General features: G+C 36.8%; 1 protein-coding gene across 1 annotated transcript in view; it reads left to right on the top strand.

Moving 5' to 3' along the window:
• The window catches only part of LOC134528038 (dipeptidase 1-like), a 318,410-nt gene that overhangs the window by 201,961 nt on the left and 91,198 nt on the right, over nucleotides 1-25,251 (top strand). The window contains exon 7 of the mRNA XM_063361232.1: nucleotides 20,799-20,883. Within this exon, the coding sequence (XP_063217302.1) occupies nucleotides 20,799-20,883 (85 nt within the window). The remainder of the gene's footprint in view (nucleotides 1-20,798; nucleotides 20,884-25,251) is intronic.

The raw sequence follows: 25,251 nt of genomic DNA, 5'->3' as shown, positions 1-25,251 counted from the left end.
CCGGCCCATGTTGCTGTCGTCGTCGCTGGCTCGCAAGTTCCGTCTCACAGGCTCGCGCGCCACAGCTCTGCGCGTCACTCCGCCACGTCATCGTCGTGCATCTTCTACCGACTTCGGGATTGTTCGGAACACCCAATACCCACTCAACACTTGGCGTCCATTTAGCAAACGATTTCAGTTTCATTTTAGCATCCTAACGGCATTAATTTAACAAAAATGGCAAAAACCAATTAAAATGAATATTTTCTAATTAAACACAAAAATAAATACTTCTTCAAAGAAAATAAACTCACGTAGGCAACAGCTAACTAAACAATGAAGAAAGTTACCGGGACCGGTAACATATTTTACACATTTGTGACGCTCAGCTGTAAACATTACGGTCTGATAATATATAACTGAGATTACCTCTAAATGGCTTATATTTGGATATATTATGTTTCGAATCACTCTGGATACATTTTGAACACTACTTACATGTGCATGAGATATTCTTATCCAATCGACATAAGGAATAAGTGCTTATAATAAATAAGTTCTGTGAATGGTGAAAATAATTCTGTATAGGCGAAACACACTTACAGTTTGAAGATGTTACCCCTGATGGTGGTGACGCCAATAAAGGTAGTTAAGTTAATGCGTATCATAACTTCCTGATTACATCAGATAGAGATGGCTTGTGGTAGGGCCATCGAAAGTACTTGAAGTTTATTGTAATTTGAATTGTAGCAACACCAACAAAACCTCAGTTAAAGGTTTTCAGATATTGACCAATTACAGCACGATCGAAGACAGTCTAATCAGGAGTTTAATTGTGTTTGTTAGTTTGGATAGTCAGTATGGTGATTATTAAAGCTTCTAATGCGGTATCGTCCCCTAAGCGCATGTATCTAAACTAGCTCTCACTAGTTAGGTCGTGCATAGGGCTTAATTTTTTTTTAATTTTTGGTCTCGGGAGTTTCATGCATTAAAAATATTCTGAAAACACGCGTTTTAGTCATTTTCACATTCCTAAAAATACAGTTTCCAAACGTAATCCAGAAACTGAGCTCACAATTCTATCTTAGTGAATTCTGAACTGCCTTTCGTAAACATAAACCACTCGTATATCTTGAGACGTTTTTTAATCAGTGTTTCTTTTTATTCTGGCGCTATGCACAAGGTATGATTGTCACACTATCATAAAAAAAAAGTTAAAGGAAATACGACCAGATGACAAACTCATTACTTGGAAGGGAAACGGGCGTTGTTTGTAGACAATTAATAACCACATAGAGAGATGGGGAGGGAGAGAGAGAGTTGTTACAAAGGCACGTTCACCCACCCTACGAGTCCAATATCTGCGAACACGCTCCTGCGAGCGTGTGTGGAGGCCCTCAGCGCCCCTCCCCTAACTTCTCTTCGCGCCACTGCGCCTGGGTACTCATTGTTAGCCAGCACTGGCCTTACCCCCCAACCCCCTCCCCTGTCTCTTCCACCACTCCGTCCCACATCCATCGCGCTCTCCAGCTCCAGTGAATTATCACGCCACTATCCTCTCTCGCGAGCTCCACCGCCGCGTCGCGCGCGACAAGGGCACATGTCCATTTTCAGTCCATGCTCCTGTCTGTGAGGACACCCACACTATGCGGGATACGAAGTTGAGGCTCGTCAGGATTTCTCTCTCTAACCAAACTTACGAAAATGTCATAACTATAGGAAATTTTCCTCCAGGCCTAAAATGTATGAGAAACCTAACATTCACTGACTGCGATGTTCAGTGCTTCTGCGGGTTTTTCCTCCTCGCTGTATGAACTAAACAAATTTCAAGCCCGTTATGAAAATATAACTTTTGTTGGTATTCGTTCTGTATTACGGTAGGGTAGGATTCTGCATGTCAAGAAAACCGTGGAGGAAAAAAAAGAATGAATGGATTATTGCTTTAGGTCAGTGACATTTAAAATTCTCTGAAACTGTGATCATGTGGGAATCATCTCTAAAGGTTTTTTTTTATTATTATTTGGAAGTACGGTATTAATATTTTCGAAATGTATTGGAGGTCCTTCCATCCTTTGGCTTCTACTAATTGTAGGAAAATAACTTTCATGACATGTTTAGAATCATAGCCGAAAAAATTTATACTATATACAAATTAAGGTAAATATAGATTTTTGTCTGCTACAGTTGGCTCTGACATTGTCTTAAGACTTGCCAGTTGGACTGTCAAAATCAAACTACAAACGACGATAAGAGCGTTCGCTTGCAAATGGTAATCCACCATAAGACCAATTTTTTATTAAATATTTAAAAAAAATTGTGTCAGTTTCATAAAACTAAAATTAACTCATTAAATTCTAAGAATTGCAAAGTGATATAGATTGCTTTCACCACGGCACGCGATTATTTTTCTCATAAACACTGTATTGCTTTTTTATGGGCATCCATTAGTTTTCTTTGACGGTTGTTATACATTATGTGCTGAATTTAGATACATTTACACCCATCGCTTACCTGTGACTTAAAATCAGTATACCTTGATGTGAAAGCTGGCGTGTATCCTATTGCGCGGTAGTGGTAGGTCAGCTTGAACTAAGTGATTCTAGTGTATGTAATAAATAACGCTTATTGTGAAATATATAAATAGCTATTTAAGGCACCAGTATCTCATGTGGGTTAGACAACGCCGACACTATTTAACGAATATTCACGGCCTAAAGGTTTCTTTTTTTAAATATATGGTTTCATGTTTGATTTCGATGTTCGCACGTTTAGCAACAACGACGAAAAAAATTATATTGCATATTTAATTCAAATATTTATTAATAAATCAGCCAAAACTTGAAGTTTGGACTAGGGAAATTAAATTATTAAAATAATACTTACAGTATTCAGTGAAATAAAATAATCATGTTTTACAAACGATTAGTTTATTAAAAAGAACATGCGAGAGAGTCTTTCAGTGTGTAACATCTAACCACGTTTACGTGCAAATTCGTGTGTTATGTTGCAAATACACTTATAATACCATACACAGACACGAAATTTAACCCACAATTATTCAAACATTTTACCAGAGGGAAAATATATACGCAAATTGTGTTATTCGCTACACATATGATCCGAATCACACATAGTTTCCGCAACCCGCCGATAGAATTTGTTTCTGGAGCAGCTACGCCGACTATTAGGCCTAAATCATTTTATTAACAGAATTAAATTTTAAAGTACATATTGAAACGGCTTCGATAAAAGTGAAAGACGTGAAAAAATACCACTACACCCCGGCATTGGACCTGATTTTCGAAAAAAATTAATTTTTTTAAAAAACTGCCAGGCTTGTTAAAATTCACTGAACAGTTGATACTATAAAGTTTCCCTTCAGCTTCGTGAACTCTGGTTCGCGCCAATCGCCGCAGATGGCAGCACCGTGGTTACACATTAACGTTCCACGCGACTTCCGTTCCGTTCACGAAATTACTCGTACACCGAGTCCCTAATTTGCTACACATTAAAAAAAACGCCCTTCAACGTTGCGTGCAAGTATCCGCGGATCATAACGAATATCACGCCTCATGTTCGCTCATGATCGTCGCCAGCGGCACGTGCTCCGCTAGTACGTGGGTTCGTAATCACTGTAGAGACCTGTAAAATTCGTGGAATCATTTCGCGATAGGATAGAGTCCAAATACTTTTGACATTATTTTGCTTCAGTGATTGGGCCACAGTTTATCTGAAGGACTCTGGGCCAATCAAAAATTTTTAACAGAAGAATTAGCGAATCACGATCATTCCAGTCAACAGGTGTTACGAGTCGGTAACCAATCAGCAGATGTAATTTGCGTGAGTGCATAGAGGATCATGGAGTCTATCCTTTAGGGATTTGAAATCGCGAATTTTACAGGTCTATAGTATCAGTCTGCGGGTGGCTCTGCGGTACACATCGGCCGTGTAGACCGGACTTGCGGTATCAGCGTGTGGACTGCGAGAGCGTTATTCAGACCGTGCCGCCGGCAAGTTTCAACGACTGCGGGATCGCAATAGCGTGACGGACGCGATGCAAATTACGCGATGTAACAGCAAACATCACATTGTATAGTCGAAATTTACATCCAAAACTTATGTTGAACATAAACAAAGAAAATGTATCTTGCCGTCGCATTCACAACCCGTGCACGATATTCATCAGCCGTTAAAAGTATTTTTTTTTTTTTATGTGTGGACATAATAGCTTTCAGTGTACGGCATTTGTTAGTAGTAATTTTGGGAAAATTGAACGAAAATGTAACACAAAGATGGCAGACCCAAGTGTAGCAATATAAACCCGTTTATATTCACTTTCGTAAACATAATGGTACATATGAAATATATTGGTGTGCCTGAAAAATCTTTATTATATTGAAACTACCACGGAATATATTTGGTAAAATAAAATAGTCAATGTTCAAAGTAATCAAAACGTTTAAAATACCTTAGAAAAGTTGCATTAAATTGAATAACATACATATTCTCCTTGCAATACGTTTACGGGTTCGTTTGTATAGCGGCAGAGTGGAAACAATATGTATAATATAACTACAATGTTTAATCAGCTTAACATGGTTAAGGTTTGTTTTAAGTAATTACTTACAGACTGATTTTAGTTTTTTAAGCAAAAACCAATATACAAACATATACTTAGTGTTATAATATGTGTTTTAAAATTGTTAAGATCATTTTAGTAATGTTATAGAAGTATAACTTCTAATGTGTGCAGGAACTTTATAGTATTTACTGTTTGGTGAATTTTAACACGATAAATAATACTTTTATAAAATTCACTGTCGAAAATTAGTTCAAAGCCTGGGCTAAGGATTTTTTCCAAGTCTATTTCTTTTTCATCACAGCCATTTCTAATACGTAAAAATTTATGTTTGTTTCGTGCTGCCATCTGAGGGTGATGATGGCAAACAATGTTTACGATTCAGGCAGCAATTCTAGCGGTGTGCGCAGAAAGTAAGTTTTCTATTCACTTCTAGAATTTATTTTATGTACTTTAAAAGCTACAATTTATTTAATCAGTGCGTTTATTTTGCTAGCCATTATTTTAAAGAATTCTACTTTATATTTCTTGTCCAAGTTTTCATAAAGACCTAGTAAATTTGCTCGTTACCAAGGTTAGATGTTTACATATATGTGGCGCGAACTGAACGACTCATTCACTATTTTTAAACATACCTCAATGAGAACAAATTATTTTTCAATAAAATAAAATCCTATATGTAATTTTACGTGAACATGTTTAGTAAATGAAACCACTAAAATAAAACGTTATAAACTTTTTATGACCAATGCACGAATTTTACCAGCATTCTAAAACATAACGAACACTGTAATTTCAGGTAGAATCACGCTCGCGACACTCGATGGATAAAGAAAAAACTTTCCAATTGGGAAGTCTGTTGGGTCCACCATTTTTGTTGCGCTGACGTCACAGATGTGTCGAACGTGATTGGTTCTAGAGAAACGTTCGCGTCCATCGCGTCATGCTCGTCGCACTATTGTGCTTCCAGAGTAAACGTCGCCGTGGTTTTTATGGACGCTAGGCGTTTCTCACGTAGAGCTAACTGAAGCGATTTTTTTTTTCCGAAACGAATGTGCCTGCATTACCCGCTGGGAAATTGCGATCGACAGAGAGCCCGGCGTTGGACAATTACTTTTTAACGAGGCAATTAACAGGCGCGGGGACTCATTTTTATTTACTGCCGGAGGACGACGAAGCTATCACGATGTGCGTTTTGCCGATAGCGGTAGGCGTGGTGCGACCACGGTGGTATCGACCCATTTCAAATATGCAAACCTCAGTTAACTCTTTTTTTTTCTGTCCCAACGTGTTAAGCACAGTACTCAAACCATTTAGTATGGCAACGTAAGAGGCCTGAGCCATGCTGGATTACCGGACTTAAAGGAAGTTTAATTATTAATATCAAAGATGATACCCAAGTAAAATTCATGTACACAAGAATCATATTTAAAAGTAGTAATAAACTGCTCTTTTTAAAAATGCAGCTGAAAGTTACTGCTGTCACGTTTTTTACATGATTAAATTATATTCTTAAAATAATTAAAGTGAGCAACTATTTCCCAAACCGATTAATGCCAGATTAAATAGCGCTGTCTTATAGCCTTAGATTAAAAACTGACATCGAACTTTCTTAGGAAAAATAAACTATAAGGTTATTGGGCTTATCGCGTTGAAGGCTAGTTTTGAATTCCCAACCAGTGAAGGCTTTGGGGGAGCTATAAATTACAAGGCTTGATGATTTTTCAATTATTGAACCTCGCCTTTCGTATTAAGGAGGTCAAGCGACAACTTAGCAACCATTCCTGAACCCAGTAAGAAATTTTCCTATTATAGAAATACCTGACCCGACAAGAATTTGAACCCGTGATCCTTACTACTGAACAAAGATACCATAATAAAAAAGTAGCATATGCACACAATTTTGATCATTAAAATCTACTCTAAATAAGTTAAAGTTGATTGTAAATGTATTTTTTTTATTCGTTGTGTAGCTTCCTTGAGTTTATTTTAGTAGGCTATATTTATTAATTTTCTAGTCATCTCCATTGATAACCGCCGTCTTTAATGACTTTGCTGACGAAGAAATGTTAAACAGAAATTTAAAAAAAAAAACCTTTCGGCACAAACTACGGGCGTAAGTTGATTTTGAAGTACGTATTTCTTCTGGAAACGTTCTGGAAACTTCTATAAACTACTGAAACAATTTAAGAACCTTATATACATGATCCCGTAATATGTTCTCCAAAACTGAAAAATGTTATATTAAGAATATTCTAATTTTCCATGCTGCGAAAATATTATGAATGCTTTTAACTCAATGCATTTAGCATTAAACAGATTAGAAATAATTTCAAATTATGCCAACAAAAGTAGATATTCAATTATTATTTTTACATTCAAATACTATTTTTTTTATTCTCTGCACTAATAACGTGGTCGTATAAAAATGGTTTTGGACAAAGGCTTAAGATAATGTCAAGATTATTCAAAATAAATTCGAACGAATTTGATACTAAGGAAGAATTGAATTTTTTATTTAAATCTCTTGTTTTTACGGTAAATTTTCGTTTCACCATAAATTATTTCAGCCAAAGATTTAGATAAATCGTAAGGTTGATACAATAAATTATGACCGATTTGATACATATCTGTTAAAAAAGTAATCACTTTTTTTCACTTTCAACCCTTAATATTTCCACCCTTGCAGTACTGGTTGGTTGTATAAAAAATATTTTAACAAAATTTTTAGACAATATTTAGAAAGTTAAACAAAAATTAAGAATGATTTCGATAGTCTTCATGGTACGAAATTTTTTTCAACCCCTTGATTTAAAGGTTTGTATTATCAAGAATTGTTTTAGACAAAAGTTTTAGGTAAAAATGATATGATTTACAAACAATTAGAACGGACTTGATGGTGTGATTACTAAGATAGTTATGAATTAATTTTTGTATTGCAGCGATGGTTGGTTGTAATTTCAATAGTTTGAACAGAATTTTTTAGCTAAAAATTATAAGATTTACAAACATTTTGAACGGATTCGATTGTGTGCCTACGAAAGGAGATATAATTTTGTTTTGTTATCCAACCCTTGTATTTCACCCCTTTGATTAATGGTTAATCGTATAAGTAATTATTTTTGACAAAAGATATAATCATTTATGATTTTACAGCGGATTTTATAGCGTACATATTATTTTTTAATTCTACCCCTGTGATTTTTAATCTCTTTCAGCAATGGTTCGTTCTATGAAAAATTGTTCTAGACGAAAGTTTTGGTTAAAAATTTTAAAAATGACAAACAATTCGAATGGATTCGACGGTGTACCTGCAAAGGGAGTTATAATTTGTTTTGTCCTCCAACCTTTTTTTTTCTTCCCCTTTCAGTTACTATTGGTTCTATCAAAAATTAATTTAGTCAAAATAGTTTGGTAAAACTCCTATGAATAATAATACGTTCAAACGGAGGTGTTATTTATCATATCAAAGGAATTATAGAAATTTTCTGTTTTGTTTTTTTGTTTTTTTAACCTTCTCCGTTTCTACCCCTTTGATCGGATATTGCCCATTAATGAACACTACCGAGATTTTCCATTACTTATTTCATGTATCAGTTAAGATGTGTTTTGTAAAAAATTACGGGAGTTATCGTTTCTATAAATATATGATATATATTAACTTTTTATTTGACTATGATTTTTGGATCTATTGATAACACAAACTATGGAAAAATTTTCCGGAAGTCACACCATGGTAGTGGCTATAATATAATAGGTAGTATTTCGTCGAAATCTACCAAATACTCGGGCATGATATAATTTTTAACGTATTATTCTTTATAAAACTGCCGATTGTTATATATATAGACAGAGAGAGAGAGGCAAATTAATTTCAACTACATTTCTTTAGGCAAATCAGACATAGTTTCCGCGCCCACCGCTAGAATTCGCTCTCAGAACAGCGACGTTGACTATCATATCATTACATTTTCAGGCCGAAATTTTAATTATATAATGAAAAATCTCTGATAAAAATGAAAAGACTCGAAACTTTAATGTGTTTTCTTGCTGCAAATACATTTATAATACGAAAATCTGACACGGAATTTAGCAAAGTTTTCTTAAAAATAAAATAATGACATGAATCATTTTTAAGCATATATTATAACACTAAGTACATGTTTGTATATTTTTTTTGCCTAAAAGACTGAAATCAGCCTGTAAAATTTTTTTTAAAAACAACCCTTAACCTTATTGAGACGAATAAACATTAAACATTTAATAGTAAAAATTTATTTACGAAATTATTTTACTTTCATGGCGTAGAAAATGTGTAGGCTAACAATTTGTTGTTCCTCTACAGTATTATGAACGCTGCGATATCTCTACATTCCAATGTTAAATAAGGGTGGTCAAAATTGTAATGCCAGTATTCAGACGCATTTTAAAACTGTCATTATTTATTTTATGACTACAAATTATAACATAAAGTATTAAGGGATAGTTATACTATGATAAATTTTGAGTTTTTATTAAATATGAGCGGTGTAAATTCTGCGATATCCACGAAAGCAAGATATACGGATAAATCACCTGGGTTCGCCATATTTCCGCGATTTCCACGACGGATCGCAGCACCGTGGTTACACTTCTCCTTTCCAATCGACTTCCGCTCCATTCACGAAATTACTTCTACCAAACACCTTATGCCGAGAGGTAAGATTTTCACACACCAAAAAAAAACTCTTTAAGCTGAGCTCCACGCTGGCAGTTATCTCTCTCTTGCGCGTGATCCCGCCCCCCAAATACCTCGAGCTTATGCTCGTTACCGGGCCGCCGCCCATCCCGGGCTGCATATAACAGGCCCCGGCGGCTGCGACAATAACACTCGGGCAGCTGCACGGACCGTCCCAGAATTATTGCGGTCTCTCCCCCTCCCACCCCACACACCAATTTTCCCCTCTCACAAACGACGAAACCCCTCGTTCCAAAATTCGTTGTCGGACAGCTAGCGCCTGGATGCCCAAGCCTTCTCGCAAACAATATTACAAAGCCTTTGAGAGCGAATTTATTTTACCCTCGCCAGCCTTCTTTGACTGTGCTTTGAGTAACGCGTTTTTAGAGCAGAGCATTTCCCTCCTTCGTCTGATTTTCGTCCGTAATTCCGACATTATATATGTATATATACATATATACATAGGCTGTGTTTGAACTGAAGAGTGGCTTCATCGAAAGCCTTTTTTTTTGCAGGAAATATTGTTCTTTTTTTTTCATTTTTTTTTCTAAGGACTTTGATTACAGCGAACACTACCCTTTATGTGACGCTGTTTCCCTCAGTTAAACTGACATAGCGTTTATTTTTATATTTACTTTTAAAATGGCTTCATGAAAAATAAACAATGAAAATTTCTGAAGTAAAAACGCGAAAAAAATCAAAATTTTGCAATGCAGGTAATTTACAGATTTTGTCTGTGTGCTGGAATTTTTAGAACACACGGTTATGTACCTATTGAGTATAAAGGTATAGGAGTTCCAAACTTATAGAAGGCTCGTAACCGCTTGCTTACCGACTAGGGACTAGGTGCTCATGAATTTGTGTCATGCTGGCTTCCGCTATCATCAATGAGAGAAGTTTTGGGTTTAGAACCCTATGTAAGGCAATGATGTGTGTGGCATTTTTAACGTAAGGTAATAAAAAAAAATTTTTACAGCCTTTGATTGGCCTAGGGGTTTTTAATTTTTTTGTGTATGAATCCTGCTAAAAATATCATATTCGTTTTCTAACATAATTCATCACTCTGATGAACTAAATTTTCTTAATAAAAATGATTACAAGATGATTTTATTCTTTCCTAATAACATTCATATTTATCGGCCTTCTATTGAAGTGCTGATCAATTAAATAGCAAGTCTTTGCTATGAAAGACACTAAAATGTTGCTACGTGTTAGTAACACAACTTCTAAAATGTCATTAGTCGACTTACTTAAAGCGTAACGGTATGATTTCCTTCGTGTGGCAATATAAACAATGTTTTCGCTATTACGTGGTGCCGGAACACGTGACAGATATGTGGTCGTGAGTGGCAAGCACTGCTGGTACCACGCCACCAAACGTCTTAAATCCTAAAAAGTAAACACAAGTGTTTGTTAGTGCTCGAATATTTCTTTTGCGTTTCGTATGAACGGAGTTAGTTCCACCGGGAGCGTAAAGTAACTTAGGTTCCATCCGTATTCGTGGAGCAGTTGAAAGTTTTCAGCCTTAAAATTTACACAACAAAACGTTTAATTACTGGATTCTCAAAATATTCGTTCAATTTAGCCGGTCTGGTACATGTATATGTAAAGCGTTGTTGCTCTTGCACGCTCTCTTCTGTGAGTTATGTTGTTCAGTGGCCGATGTCATTAATGCGTTGACGTTCACGTAACTGAGGTCATGGAGTTCTATTCCAACAGCCTTTAAGAGCTGCGAGACGCTACCTAAGAGTTTCAAAGCCCACTTTAATTTCAGATGTTCCTTCGCCTAAAAATTAAGTTCTTAACCGTGGAACGTAGTAATTTAAACAACAAATATTTAGTAATTTAGTTTTCGAAGTTGAGCCGCGTCACAATAGTAGTATGAATAGTATGAACCGACGTTTCACTTTGCATTGCGGCAGGCATCTTCAGGGTTGAGAACCAACTGAGAGGACGGAGTTGGTATGTATGTATAGGCATTATACTTTCCAGAAGTCTTAGACACAAGGCATCCGCCTGGGGCTCTAACGCCAAACAATTAGAGGATGGGTCTGCTGTCATTCGCTATAACGTATCGGCCAATCATGTATGGTCTTGTCTCATTTGCTTTTGTTGTTGGCCAATTGGAATTAGAGCCTGTTTTCATTCTCTGATCTTGCTTTAAGCTAATTTTATTTTTATGTTTATTTTTAAATAAGTAGTGAGATTTTTTACTTTGCTTATAGGAATAGATTGCTAACATAGTTTGCGGCATATTGCCTACTAAAGCCAGTAAACGTTTTTAAATCATTCGTTAGATCAACTATAATGACTATTATAGATGTAGAATCCAAAATCATTTCGCAAACCATTTACATTGGTACACTTGCTGTTAGTTGCGATATTATATAGTTGCTACAATGCGCTTTTATAACTGATTTCTGTCAAGCATCACTATTTTAGTTCATAGTTTGAGATAGCATGTTACCTCCCATATTGACCTCCGAGTGTTTTGTAGGTCATGCGTTAGTGACAGTAAAATAATCAGAAAAATTGAGGCCCCGTTGTTTGAAGAGCACAAATCAGTCAAGAAACTAAGACGCCAAGTGTAATCGTAAGGTTTGTTGATGTGCAAACATCTTAACTCTCGGTACACGGCATTTAGTAAGAGTAATTTCGTGAATGGAACGGAAGTCGAATGTATAACCACGGTGCTGCCATAGTAGTATGTAAATGGGGCTACTGAAACAGGGTCCAGGGGGTGGAGCCTGTGGGCCGAGCCACATCTCTGACGTCACGTCCATCTCTGACGTCACAGCGGTCATCTTGGATGAGTGTAACGGGACACAGCGTAACGGGACAAAACGTAACGGGACACAGCGTAACGGGACAATTAGATCACGGCGGCCATCTTGGATCCGACATTTTGGATGATGTAATTGGGTGTTCTCGAAAATTCCAGCGATGTGTTCCACCATATTGGATGATGACGTCACCGTTGCAGTTTCCGTTACGGCCGCTATCTTGAAATTTGAACGCCATCTTGAAAATCTTTAATTATTAAACAATTTTAATGAAAAAAATTCCAAAATTCATCACAAAATTAACTTATTTGAATTCTGATTGATTATATCGATCACCGTCTTCGGTTCGAACCCGACGGGTGCAAAAAAAAAACTAAAAATATCGACAGGCTCCTTCCTCAATGATGGATGCAGGCAGACTGACTCCTACCACTTGTTTTCAAAGCATATATATCGGCAGCTGGTATGACGTCATGTCCGCCATCTTGTCTTCGTCCGCTGGAGATCACCATCTTGTTTTCGTCCGCTAGAGTGTGCTGATACCATGTTAGTACAATTATCTGGTCACCACACCTTTGACCTTGACCCTGAACTTTGAACTTAACCTTGAAATTTGTCCTTGACCTTGACCTTGAAATTTGACCTTGACCTTGAACCTTTAACTTGACCTTGAAATTTGACCTTGGCCTTGAAATTTGACCTTGACCTTGAAATTTGACTTTGTCGTTGAAATTTGACTTTGTCCTTGTCGACCATCATGGATCCGACATTTTATGTTCAGTACATGCTACCAGGAGCTACCACCTGCTGGAGTACGCCATCCTGTGTGTGTGTGTACTTGTATTATAGAGTACATTTCCATCTGGATAATTTTATTCTAACCCGCTACAGTGCAGTAATCATTTATTACAGAGGTGCCCCCACCATCTTGAAATTCGGCCGCCATCTTGGAAATCCGTAATTATTTAGCTAGGAATTCGGGTAAAGTTTCAAAATTCATTAAATAAATCACTAATTAATTTACATATTGATTCGATCCGCTCCTGTCCTCGGTTCGATACCCGATCGATGTAATAATGTTTAATTTTATATAAAAAATAATAATTTCAATAAACCATTTTCAACATTCGTAAAGAGACTTTAAATCCTCTACTACCACCATCCTATCAGACATCAAGACCACCATATTGGTAATTCATAATTGTAATGCTAGAGATGCGGGAAAAAATTCAAAATTCATTAAATAAATTGACAATAAATATACTGATTGATTAGATCGACTAAGATCCTTGGTTCGATCCCTGGACGATACAAAACAACTCTAATTTTAAAAAAAAATTACCAGAAAAGCAATAAAATTTATTATCCTGATCAAGTTTGTGGTGCTGACATGATTGAAGACTGTGGTGACACATCAGAAGCTGGCATGAACGAAAACTGTGCTGACACATCTAAGGCTGACATGATTGAGTACTGTGCTGAAGCACCAAAAGCATGCAAGAGCGAAGACTGTGATGGTGGTTTGAGACCAAAACGATGGAAACGTCGTAATAAAATAAATTATCCTGATCAAGCTTGTGATAATCACTGGCACGATGACGAAAGTGACCTTGTGGTTGGTGTTAAAACGATAGACACCAGAGATAATAATATTTATTATAAACATGCAAGGATGATGAACGCAGCAGAAGAGATTAATTATACCTCATGGGAATATCCTAACATATTGGTTGACAGGCTACGACTACTACATGGATCGCTTTGTGCAGGAAACTATTCGAACATTAAAGAAATATCCTTAATACTCAAAGAACTGAGGGAAGCTGGCTACATACAATAATGGCTTAAATTAAATGTATGTGCATAAACTTGAAGATAAATTAATATATTTTCTTTCCAAATGGTATGTACCATTTATCGAAATCTGATTTCTAAATAAAACTTATAACTTAAAGGTGCAAAATACGTTACCACTGCCAGTCAAAATGTATACTAATAAAGACATGTTAGTAATCATGCCAAGTTCGATAAGAAAAGTAATTGGAATCAGTTGGAACCAATTGAAGATGGAGCTCTTGGAGCAATTGGAGCCTTTTGAAGCATTTGGAGCCTTTTGGAGCTGTTGGAGCCATTTGTAGCATTTGGAGCCTTTTGAAGCATTTGGAGCTGTCAAGCATTTGGAGCCATTTGGAGCTGTGTTAAGCATTTGGAGGCTGTTGGAGCATTTGGAGCCTTTTTTTTTGGAGCTGTTGGAGCATTTGGAGCTGCTGGAGACATGTGGAGCTGTCAAGCATTTGGAGGCTGTTTGGAGCATCTGGAGCCATTTGGAGGCCGTTTGGAGCATTTGGAGCCATTTGGAGCTGTGTTAGGCATTTGGAGGCTGTTGGAGCGTTTGGAGACCGTTTGGAGCATTTGGAGCCATTTGGAGCTGTATTAAGCATTTGGAGGCTGTTGGAGCATTTGGAGCCTTTTGAAGCATTTGGAGCCTTTTGAAGCATTTGGAGCTGTCAAGCATTTGGAGCTGTCAAGAATTTGGAGGCTGTTTGGAGCATTTGGAACCATTTGGAGCTGTGTTAAGTATTTGGAGGCCGTTTGGAGCATTTGGAGCCATTTAGAGCTGTGTTAATTTTTGGAGGCTGTTGGAGCATTTGTAGCCTTTTGAAGCATTTGGAGCTAAGAAGTAGTCGTTGCACGCCTATGCAGGGCTAAATGTTTATAAGATTGCTGGCTTTCGCAAGTGATTCTGTAGTTGGAGAGAAATTGTGTAATAAATATTATGTTTGTAAAAGACTTTGAGGTGTTTTATTTCTCGAACCTTAAACTTTTCTGGTATTTTTTTTTAAATTAAAGTTGTTTTCGTATCGTCCAGGGATCGAACCAAGGATCTTAGTCGATCTAATCAATCAGTATATTTATTGTCAATTTATTATAGAATTTTGAATTTTTTCCCGCATCTCTAGCATTATAATTATGAATTACCAATATGGTGGTCTTGATGTCTGATAGGATGATGGTAGTAGAGGATTTAAAGTCTCTTTACGAATGTTGAACATGGTTTATTGAAATTATTATTTTTTATATAAAATTAAACATTATTACATCGATCGGGTATCGAACCGAGGACAGGAGCGGATCGAATCAATATGTAAATTAATTAGTGATTTATTTAATGAATTTTGGAACTTTACCCGAATTCCTAGCTAAATAATTACGGATTTCCAAGATGGCGGTCGAATTTCAAGATGGTGGGGGGCACCTCTGTAATAAATGATTACTGCACTGTAGCGGGTTAGAATAAAATTATCCAGATGGAAATGTACTCTATAATACAAGTACACACACACAGGATGGCGTACTCCAGCAGGTGGTAGCTCCTGGTAGCATGTACTGAACATAAAATGTCGGATCCATGATGGTCGACAAGGACAAAGTCAAATTTCAACGACAAAGTCAAATTTCAAGGTCAAGGTCAAATTTCAAGGCCAAGGTCAAATTTCAATGTCAAGGTCAAATTTCAAGGTCAAGGTCTAAGTTCAAGGTCAAGGTCAAATTTCAAGGTCAAGGTCAAAGTTCAAGGTCAAGGTCAAAGTTCAAGGTCAAGGACAAATCTCAAGGTCAAGGTCAAATTTCAAGGTCAAGGTCAAATTTCAAGGTCAAATTTCAAGGTTAAATTCAAAGTTCAAGTTCAAGGTCAAAGGTGTGGTGACCAGATAATTGTACTAACATGGTATCAGCACACTCTAGTGGACGAAAACAAGATGTGATCTCCAGCGGACGAAGACAAGATGGCGGACATGATGTCATACCAGCTGACGATATATATGCTTTGAAAAAAAGTGGTAGGAATTTGTGACTGACTGCATCCACCATTGAGAAAGGAGCCTGTCGCCATTTTTAGTTTTTTTTTGCACCCGTCGGGTTCGAACCGAGGACGGTGATCGATATAATCAATCAGAATTCGAATAAGTTAATTTTGTGATGAATTTTGGAATTTTTTCATTAAAATCGGTTAATAATTAAAGATTTTCAAGATGGCGTCCAAATTTCAAGATGGCGGCCGTAACGGAAACTGCAACGGTGACGTCATCATCCAATATGGCGGAAACACATCGCTGGAATTTTCGAGAACACACAATTACGTCATACAAAATGGCGGATCCAAGATGGTCACCGTGATCTACTTGTCCCGTTACGCTGTGTCCCGTTACGTTTTGTCCCGTTACGCTGTGTCCCGTTACACTCATCCAAGATGACCGCCGTGACGTCAGAGATGGACGTGACGTCAGAGATGTGGCTCGGCCCACAGGTTCCACCCCCTGGACCCTGTTTCAGTAGCCCCATTTACATACTACTTGCCATCTATGGAATTCTCAGAAATTTCTAACAGATGATGGACTCGCGTGAGTCACCCGTTGATGTTGATTTCGTGAACATCTCAGAATTCACATCGCGCATGGGTATTAAATAATAAAACTTTATAACATTACAAAAATATTTTAACACTTTGTGTTATAATTTATTGTTATAGTTATAAATATTGACAACTTAAAATACTTTATAATCCTGGCAGTACAGACCTTAGTTAAAATTGAAACAAACGGATAGCGCAGCTTACGTATATTCAACGCCATAAAAAATAAAATAGTTTCGTGGTGAAATTTTTACTGTCAATTCTTAAATTTTAAGCAAGCTCAATAAGCTTAAATTTCTTTTCGTAGGTAGTATTTACAGAATAAAACAAATAAACAAACATAGACTTAAGTGTAATTATATTTGTTTTAAAGTGATTCAGGTTAATATTTTGTTTTTTTTAAGAATTCTAATTTAAATTCGGTGTGCGAGTTTCGTATAGTAAGTGTGTACGCAACAGGAGAACACATGATTTTGCTCGTTACCGAGATCAGCTGCTGCACGTGTTTGGCAAGTACCGAACTTCTCACTCACTTTTAGTTATTTATTTTCATAAAATTACAATTTAGAACATGTCTGACAGCCTGGCGCTCGTTGAGAGTGGCATCCCGGACCCGCCGCGGCTTGGAGCGTGCTCGCCATCAAGGAAATTGCTACAATCACCCTGAGTAGGGGGTGACGTGACCACGTTAGCGATGATTGTTGGCGGGGAAAACAGCGCGACTTCCCGGGTCGCGCAGTCCCCGGGCTCGCCAGGCCCCGCCGCCGGGAGACGAGGGAGACGGGCGGGCCAATCCCGCTAATGCAGGGAGGTGGCGGCGCGTCGCTCGGACAAGGCGGCTGCGTCACAGCCGGGCGGGCCCGCGACACACGAGCAGCTGACGTGGTCGTGTTCACCCCTGCTAGACTTGCACTCTTCCTGGCGTTTCCGTGGCTTATTTTACACCCTATACACGCAGTGTAGCTGACATGATTTTAGAGAAAACCTGATTCATCATAAATATAAGACGATTTAAAACACTGTAAAAATTAACGCAAGTTTAATATAAAATAGGCACCAAATATGCTCATATTTTTTTTTCTCGGTTTTAAGGAATAACGGTTAAATTAGCTGACATAATTTTAGAGAAAACCTGACACATCATAAATATAAGATGATTTAAAACACTGTAAAAATTAACGCAAGTTTAATATAAAATAGGCACCAAACTTGCTGATAATTATTTTTCTCGGTTTTAGGGAATAACGGTTAAATTTGCATGTAAATAATGCAATGTCTGTAAGTTGAAGTTTTTAGGATGAATAGAATGGACAGTATACCCTACGGCTGATATTATTTGAAAGGGAAGCAGCAAGCAGCACTGGCATGCTTACCGCGCTGCCTACACTCCAAACGCAAGGGGCTGTCAATAATGACGCTCGGCACCTGGCGTTTCGCTGGCTTGTTTGCAGATGTCTGTTTTCAACAATTTTATCTCTTTTTAACAATTCCTTTGGGATATAAATCTGGATAATTTATTAAATCAGTGAAAATAATAGCAAGCGTAATTTTTCTAATGATTTTGCAGTGTTTTTTCTGTGTTTTAAATTCGAAAACACTAGTAAACTTTTGAAAGCCACTGATATATCGATCAGAATTAGTGACTTCAATAATTTATAAGATCCCCTGATTCAAATGCAGCATTTTCAACAGATCTTCTGTGAAATTTCACACATTGTGTGCCATTTAAACAATTTCAGTTGTGCAGCGCGAACACTAGAAGTAGGCGCAAACTACGCACGAATCGTCTGCATATTTGTCTTGCAGTTAGTGCAACAACCAACACGCCAACTACAACAACTGCCGAGGACTACAGAAGCGAGGAAGCGATAAGGGAGAAATTAGCACGCTGACCAAGCAGCTCGAGGACTTCACGCGCAAGTTGGGCGCTCACTTTCCGTCACTCAGCGAGCACCTGCCGGGCTTCAAAGCGGCGATCTGGCAGCTCCACTGCGCACGAATAATACCACAAGTTTCCACAACGCTTTGGGGATCTTTGTGGGGAGGGAGGGTTGTGCTAGAGGAACTTATATAAAATTACGTTTACGACTGTATAACCGGGAGAAACATAAGCTTCTGAGCTCGGAAACTCTCCCTCACCCCCCCCCCCCCCGAAATGCTATATTCAGCGTCATTATCCATCACTTGATTTACTTAAATAAAGTATTTTTTACTAAGAATTAAAATTTAAAAAAAATTAAAATAACTTTTTTCAATTTTTCTACAGTTGCAACATTTTAGTGAGCAGAAAAGTACCTCAATTCCATCCATGTGTCAGTGATGTTTATTGAGTGCTTTTCAAAGCCATATGTCACAGCCGAACGTTCAATAATCTTACATACAATGCAAGATGAATGGAGCTGTATTTATCTCTGTTCATGTTACACAAAGGTAAGCACGTGGAAGCTTATATTTAGTTATTTTCATTCTGTGTCTTACCACGTAAACCCCTATTTAAGTATCAATAGCCCTAATTACTTGTTTCTACGTCTATCAAGTGAAAAAATTACGAATTTGTGTGGCACTGTTAACATATTTCTTATTTTTACGTGTGTTATTTACTAAGTAATTGTTTAGGTTGCCATTGATTGTATTATGAGGGAATGAGTACATGTCACTTTGGCTTTTTTCACAAAGGTATTTATAGAAATATTCCGTATAACATTGTAAAGCATTTGACCTGGCTTTAACTATTTGCTTAAGTCATAGATCGAGGACAATTGATAATATTATCACACGTGTGGTGGCTTGCGTGAAATAATAAGCGTTTCTCTCTCGATGGTGGAGTGCTGGAGTCTCATAATAAATATCATACTTTGTGAAGAAATAAAATCTATTAATGGTATTGTTTAATGAACTTAATATCATTCCAAATGAATAAGTTGGAAAATTTGATTACGACAAATAATAACAAATTAAATTATAATCCACGATATCGAAATACGTTTTAATATTTGACCTACTTTTATTTAGATGCTGTCATCTTAACTTATGTTTTCTTTCACCTAGAAATACATTTTTTAAGCATTATTTCAATCATTACGTTAATATTCCTTTGGCTTTCAACCTTTCTTACATTTTTAACAGAAAAAAAAATAACATACGACATTACAAAAATTAATATCTACCTTAGACAAAAAAAGAACTAGAGTAATGGAGGGGTAAACAGAAATATTAACAGCCAAAAGTAAGGCGTGAAAATTTATCCATTTATATATTTATGTGGTTATTTTAATTTTATATATTGTCCTATCGTTTGTATTATTTTTGTATTATTGACTTTCTCTAGCCCGAAAATTCGTTCGTGTGATATACATGATTGAGCCGATGGATTTGACGGAGTTGATTAGATAACTGCAATACATCTCTATACGGTGCATTAAAGGGGTAATAATCTGGCAAGTTTTGGAGTTATGATTACTAACTATAAAAATATTATGATACGTCATAAATCTTAATTTATGTAGTTCATGCTCAGTTACGTATCTTCCACTTAATCTTCTTTAAGAATATTAGTTTCTAATAAAAAAACTATATAAATCTTTTTTATTCCACTTGGGGTAGAACTCCGTAGTAAATTATAACTACGTGTAAATACTGTTTGTGCGCTACCTATCTGATTAAGGAAATACCCGCCGATATCACCTCAAAATTCGCCGAAGAGAGCCGATCATAATGTCCCGAAGAGTGAATATATTTTTTTTCACAGCGCGCTAAAGGCAGCCTATGATTTCTCACATTTTGTTCGTAAAGAGGTTGGTTTCCTCCCTGTGTAGCGAATAATGCCGATTATTCCTCACAGTGTGCCGAAGAGAGCCGATGCTTGCCGGGTTGTGTGGCAAGAGCCTTATTTTCTCAAAGTGTGCCGAGGGGATCTGATGATTTCTCGCAGTTCATAAAAAAAATTGTTTTCTCACAGTGTAGCGAAGTGTGTCTATTTTCCTTACAGTCTGCCGAAGGAAGACAGTGCCTCCTCGCAGTTGTTCGGAAAGAGCATTATTTTTTCACAGTGTGCCGAATAGTTCCGATGTTTTTTTTTATCACAGTGCGCTGAAGGGAGTCTATAATTCTTCACGTTTGTTCGTAAAGAGACTTGTTTTCTCACAGTGTAGTAAAGAGTGGATATTTTTCTTCGTAGTGTAGTAAAGAGAGGCTATTTTTTTCTTCACAGTGTGCCGCAGGGAGCCGATACTTCCTCACAGTTGTTCGCAGAGAGCCTGTTTTTCTTGACAGCTGTGCCTATAAGAGAGCTTATGTTCCCGCGCAGTTACGACGTGTATTGTCGCGCAGGCGCAGAACGGCGGCCTGGTGATGGTCAGCTTCTACGCAGACTTCCTGACGTGCTCCTCCACGGCGCGGCTGGAGGATGTCATGCGTAAGTACTGCTCCTGACTGCTCGTTTGTTGCCGACACACAATCTATAACATCCCCAGAAAAAAAACAGCGGGTATTCTCGTTAGCATTTATGTTTAACATAATGATTTTGTACTGAATACCAAGAATTTTTTTTTCTAAACACTTACACTAAAATAATTGCTTGCTCAAACTAAGCGATTAATTTTAAATGAAACATTTTGTTGACACCTAGTTTACTATATTTATTGTGTAAACATCTTAGCTCTCGCTAAACATTATTTGGTAGTAGTAATTTCGTGAATATGGAACGTAAATTCGTAACAACGATGCTGCGTAAATATGGAAGACACGCGTGTTTAACTAGTATATATGTATATAATTTTTTGTTTTGTTAAAAGTCGTAGGCAGCCATCAATGGCACTTAGCCATTATAATAGTCCTAACTAAAGCATATTCCTTCTCCCGCTCGACCACCATGAATTCATGAAATTTAAAAGTTTTATAACCGTAGATATAAAGTAAGAACATCTCAGAATAAATAAAATTCTTACGAGTCCTTTAATAAAAAATAGGTTTGCATTAAATGTATTATATAACCTTAAAGCATAGTTATGTCTTTCGTTATAAGCTTTAATAAAACTTTATTATATGTAATTTTATTGCATAGGTATAACATATAACATAGCTATGACATATAACATAGTTATAACATATGCTTTTTCTTTATTTTTGTAGGTATAATAATTAATTTTAACTAAATTACTTTTTTTTATAAACTGTTTATATTAATAATATCTTACGTCATAGGTTTATCTTTAGACTACGCCCCTTTATCTATAATGTATATGGTAAATATAATAATAAAATATTTTTCAAATTTTTAAAATAAAATTTTAGTACAACTATATCATGGAATGACATAGGTATGTCTTCGAAGTAAGCTCGTTCTTCATTAGTGCCGAATGTCATCAAATATAGCACAAAAAATAATTTTTTAAAGTAGTTAAATAATAATATTATGATTTACCCGTTTATTAGTAACATATATAACAATGGCTTGGAAAGACATTAAATTGTTGTAAATAAACTTTAGTAAATATATTATCATATCGTATATGTATACCTTTAACATAAAAGCCTTAAACAGTTAACTGTATAATAACTTATAATAAAAATACTTTAAAATGTTAAATATAATTTATTATAAAGTTACAATTTTAAAAAATAGGTAAGTCCTTGAACTTAAGCACTAACTGCATTATAACTGTTCCGAAACTACCCGAAGCACAAAAATTGCCCAGGCCTAGAGATAAATTGTAGGAAATAATAAAAATCTGCCTAACCTAACTTTGCTTGAGTTGGTATGGGTTTAACCATCGTTTTAAACGGAATTATATTTATGTATTAAAAAGGGGGAAAATTTTTCACTTAATTGAATAATTTTCATATATGTATCACGCTCGGCGTTATTTTTAAGATTTCTACGTTAAATGTTGTCTCCGAGTTACGTATTATATGTTTATTTGCAACATGAGAACATATATATCTTCTCGTTAACGTGTTTAGATGTTTACACATCACTGGCGAGTACTGAAAGACTTGCTCATTTTTTACAATTTTTTTAGTTTTTCAATATATTATTACTGTGTTTTCACTTTGTTTGTGCACAGCAATGCCAGAAAATATTTAATAAAGAAAATATAATCCATATAATTAAAACTACATAAAAATATACAAATTCATTTTTTTTCCTTAAAAATGTCAAGTTTGTCACCAGCAGTCAAACCAAATCGAGAATTTTTTTTTAATGTACTTCACTTGTTTCAAAGTATTTTTTACTAAAGAAAGAAATGTGTTCCTCTAGGCACATAAACACCTTGAAATCAAATTATCTTTAAAAATTCGTAACCATTAGAATTCAACATACAAAATCAGTTGGTGTTTACTAGCTAGTAAAATCGAAAATATATTTCGTAGTGAAAATTAAATGGCAAGTTTTAAAAACTGTTCGGATACTTTTACTATTCAAATTATCTTCTTCATTGTGGGTGAAATAGCCTTTTGAGGGATTATCCTTTATAGATTGTTTTTATAATCACTATAATTTATATTATACATCACTTATCCCAACTGCGATATGACAGCTCATACAAAAATACCTTTTTAAGTTGCACGCGTTATTAAGTAGTTAAAAGGCTTCAGCACGCAAAAGGCGAAGTAAATAATTGATTGTGTCACGCGGGCTTCAACTCTTGGCGTAAAAGATACAATAAAAAAATAGTAAATTAAATATCAACAAGGCACGCCAAACCGTCGCAAAAATCATTGAATATACAGACGTGGCATCAACACAGAAGTCAAGAATTATTTCAATTAGTAAAAAGACAAAATTTGTGTACACCAACTCCATAATTAATTGCTTCCATGCCTTAATGGATTATTTTGTAGAATACCTTGTTACTAAGGTAACCAAGTTTGAATACAATGCAAAAAAAATGTGCGTGAATTTCACGCACGAGTGAAGTGAATGAAACCTCTTTCTTATAGTTATAGATAAAGATAAATTATTAGATTTTTTTAACTGAACAAGATATAATAGTTGAGAATAGTGAGGATGCGGGTGCAACCTTAAGTGAGAAAATGCCCTTTTCCGCGTCCTGTACACTTAAATTCGTTCACTGCCACATTTTTGGTGCCTCTTTTGGCGATTTATTCCCACGTTGCCTTTGATAATATATTGTATCTGTTTTTATCTGTTTCTTCCTTTTAAATATTTTTAGGCAAGATTTTAATTCACGATCTCCAGCTTAATAAATAATTGAAAGAACCAATAAACACTCTAATCCATTTTAAAATGCACTTATAAAATATATTTCACAAGTCTATAAGTCCTTTTGACATTAAAATGCACAGTGTTCACATGCTAAATATAAATTACACTTATAAAGTTAACCTCTTAAGCTTATATACTTATTTTACATTTTCAATCACACTGTTCACATAAAAATTAACGATAGTTATAAAATTAATTGCAAAATCAATAAAACATTTTCACACAAATAAATAAATTGTAGATGTTATGAATAAAATAAAATAAATATGGTAGCGTCAATCGTTAGCTGTTACGAAAACTGAGGAGTAGATAAACATTAACAGCGTTACGAGTATTCCGTAGCATCACTGCTGCGTCATTTCTATCTGCCGTCTTTTCTTCAGGCCGTTACAACAAGCATATAACATGCTACGCTACGTACCTATCAACCCCCCCCCCCCTCCCTTTTTCCGTTTACCCATTCGACCGCTAGTGCATGCGTTGGAGTGGCGTCGCCGCTGACGCTCTCTCCTGCTCTACAGGTTCCCCCACCACTTTCATAAGTATTCCCCTCTTGCGTTCGAAATTTTGTTAACTCTCGAAAATATAGCTCCCTCAACAAAGAATTTTCACTTCAACAAAAGTTTGATATTTTAAAACTTATGCATTGAAGTATGTTTTGTTTAAAATCTAATTTGCACTTCAAATTAAACAAAAATAGGTTTGTTGATATACCCTTAGTAAAGAGCTCCTTATAGGTTTGTTGATATCTTCTCAATATGGCTGTCTGGCTGGCATTTCTTAAGCTCATGATAGTTCCTTGCGTAGAAGACCACACTAAATCTACACAAGACAACTAGCCTTTGCGTAAAACGCTACAGTTCCTTCGCCCGTCTAAAGCTACCTGGTTCTGGCTGCCTGGCACTGACAACCCAAAATGCACTGCGCTTGCGATCCTAAACGTTCCATTCACCTACTCTCCACGCTCTGCCAGCACCGCTGTACTGCGCGCGTAAGACGTGTCCCATTTCACTCGCACTTGCACGTCAGCACGGCGAGGACATTCCCCGTCCTTCGCGCGATCGACCGCAGTTCAACTTCCGTGCTTCGCCGTCGGACAGCCACGTTTAATTAGTTCCCCGGGCCGCTGATTATTGCTCCGTGCCTCTCTGCCGGGCTTCATTTGTTTCCAGGCCTTCTCTTCGACGACCTCTTCCTCCTGCGCGACAGCGTTAATTTGAGCCAAGTGGCTGGCCGTTATTAGCATGTGTAACGGTTCGCGTATCCGCATCGCTGTAATTGGAGGATGTAGGGCGGGCTTCGGCAGGGCAAGTACTCGGAGGGGAGGAGGGGGGAAGGCCATTCCCTGCTGGACCTTAAAGCGCCGCCACAAAGGGAAAGGGTAGGTCGAGCGAAGCATTTGGGAAGTGGAGGGCAGACCCTCCCTGAGGGCCGATGCCGTTTGCTAGCCTCGACTCGCCCATCGCTACCCCCTCCTTCCTTCCTCCCCGCCGGAACTGTTGCGAGCTGTTTCCGCTTCCTTCCCCCTCCCCCCCCCCCCCCACGGCCCCTCTG

Source organism: Bacillus rossius, chromosome 1 (assembly GCF_032445375.1).
Source record: "Bacillus rossius redtenbacheri isolate Brsri chromosome 1, Brsri_v3, whole genome shotgun sequence".
Taxonomy (NCBI): domain Eukaryota; kingdom Metazoa; phylum Arthropoda; class Insecta; order Phasmatodea; family Bacillidae; genus Bacillus; species Bacillus rossius.
The sequence above is the reverse complement of the archived record's forward strand: the minus strand, read 5'-3'. Positions and strand labels throughout refer to the sequence as shown.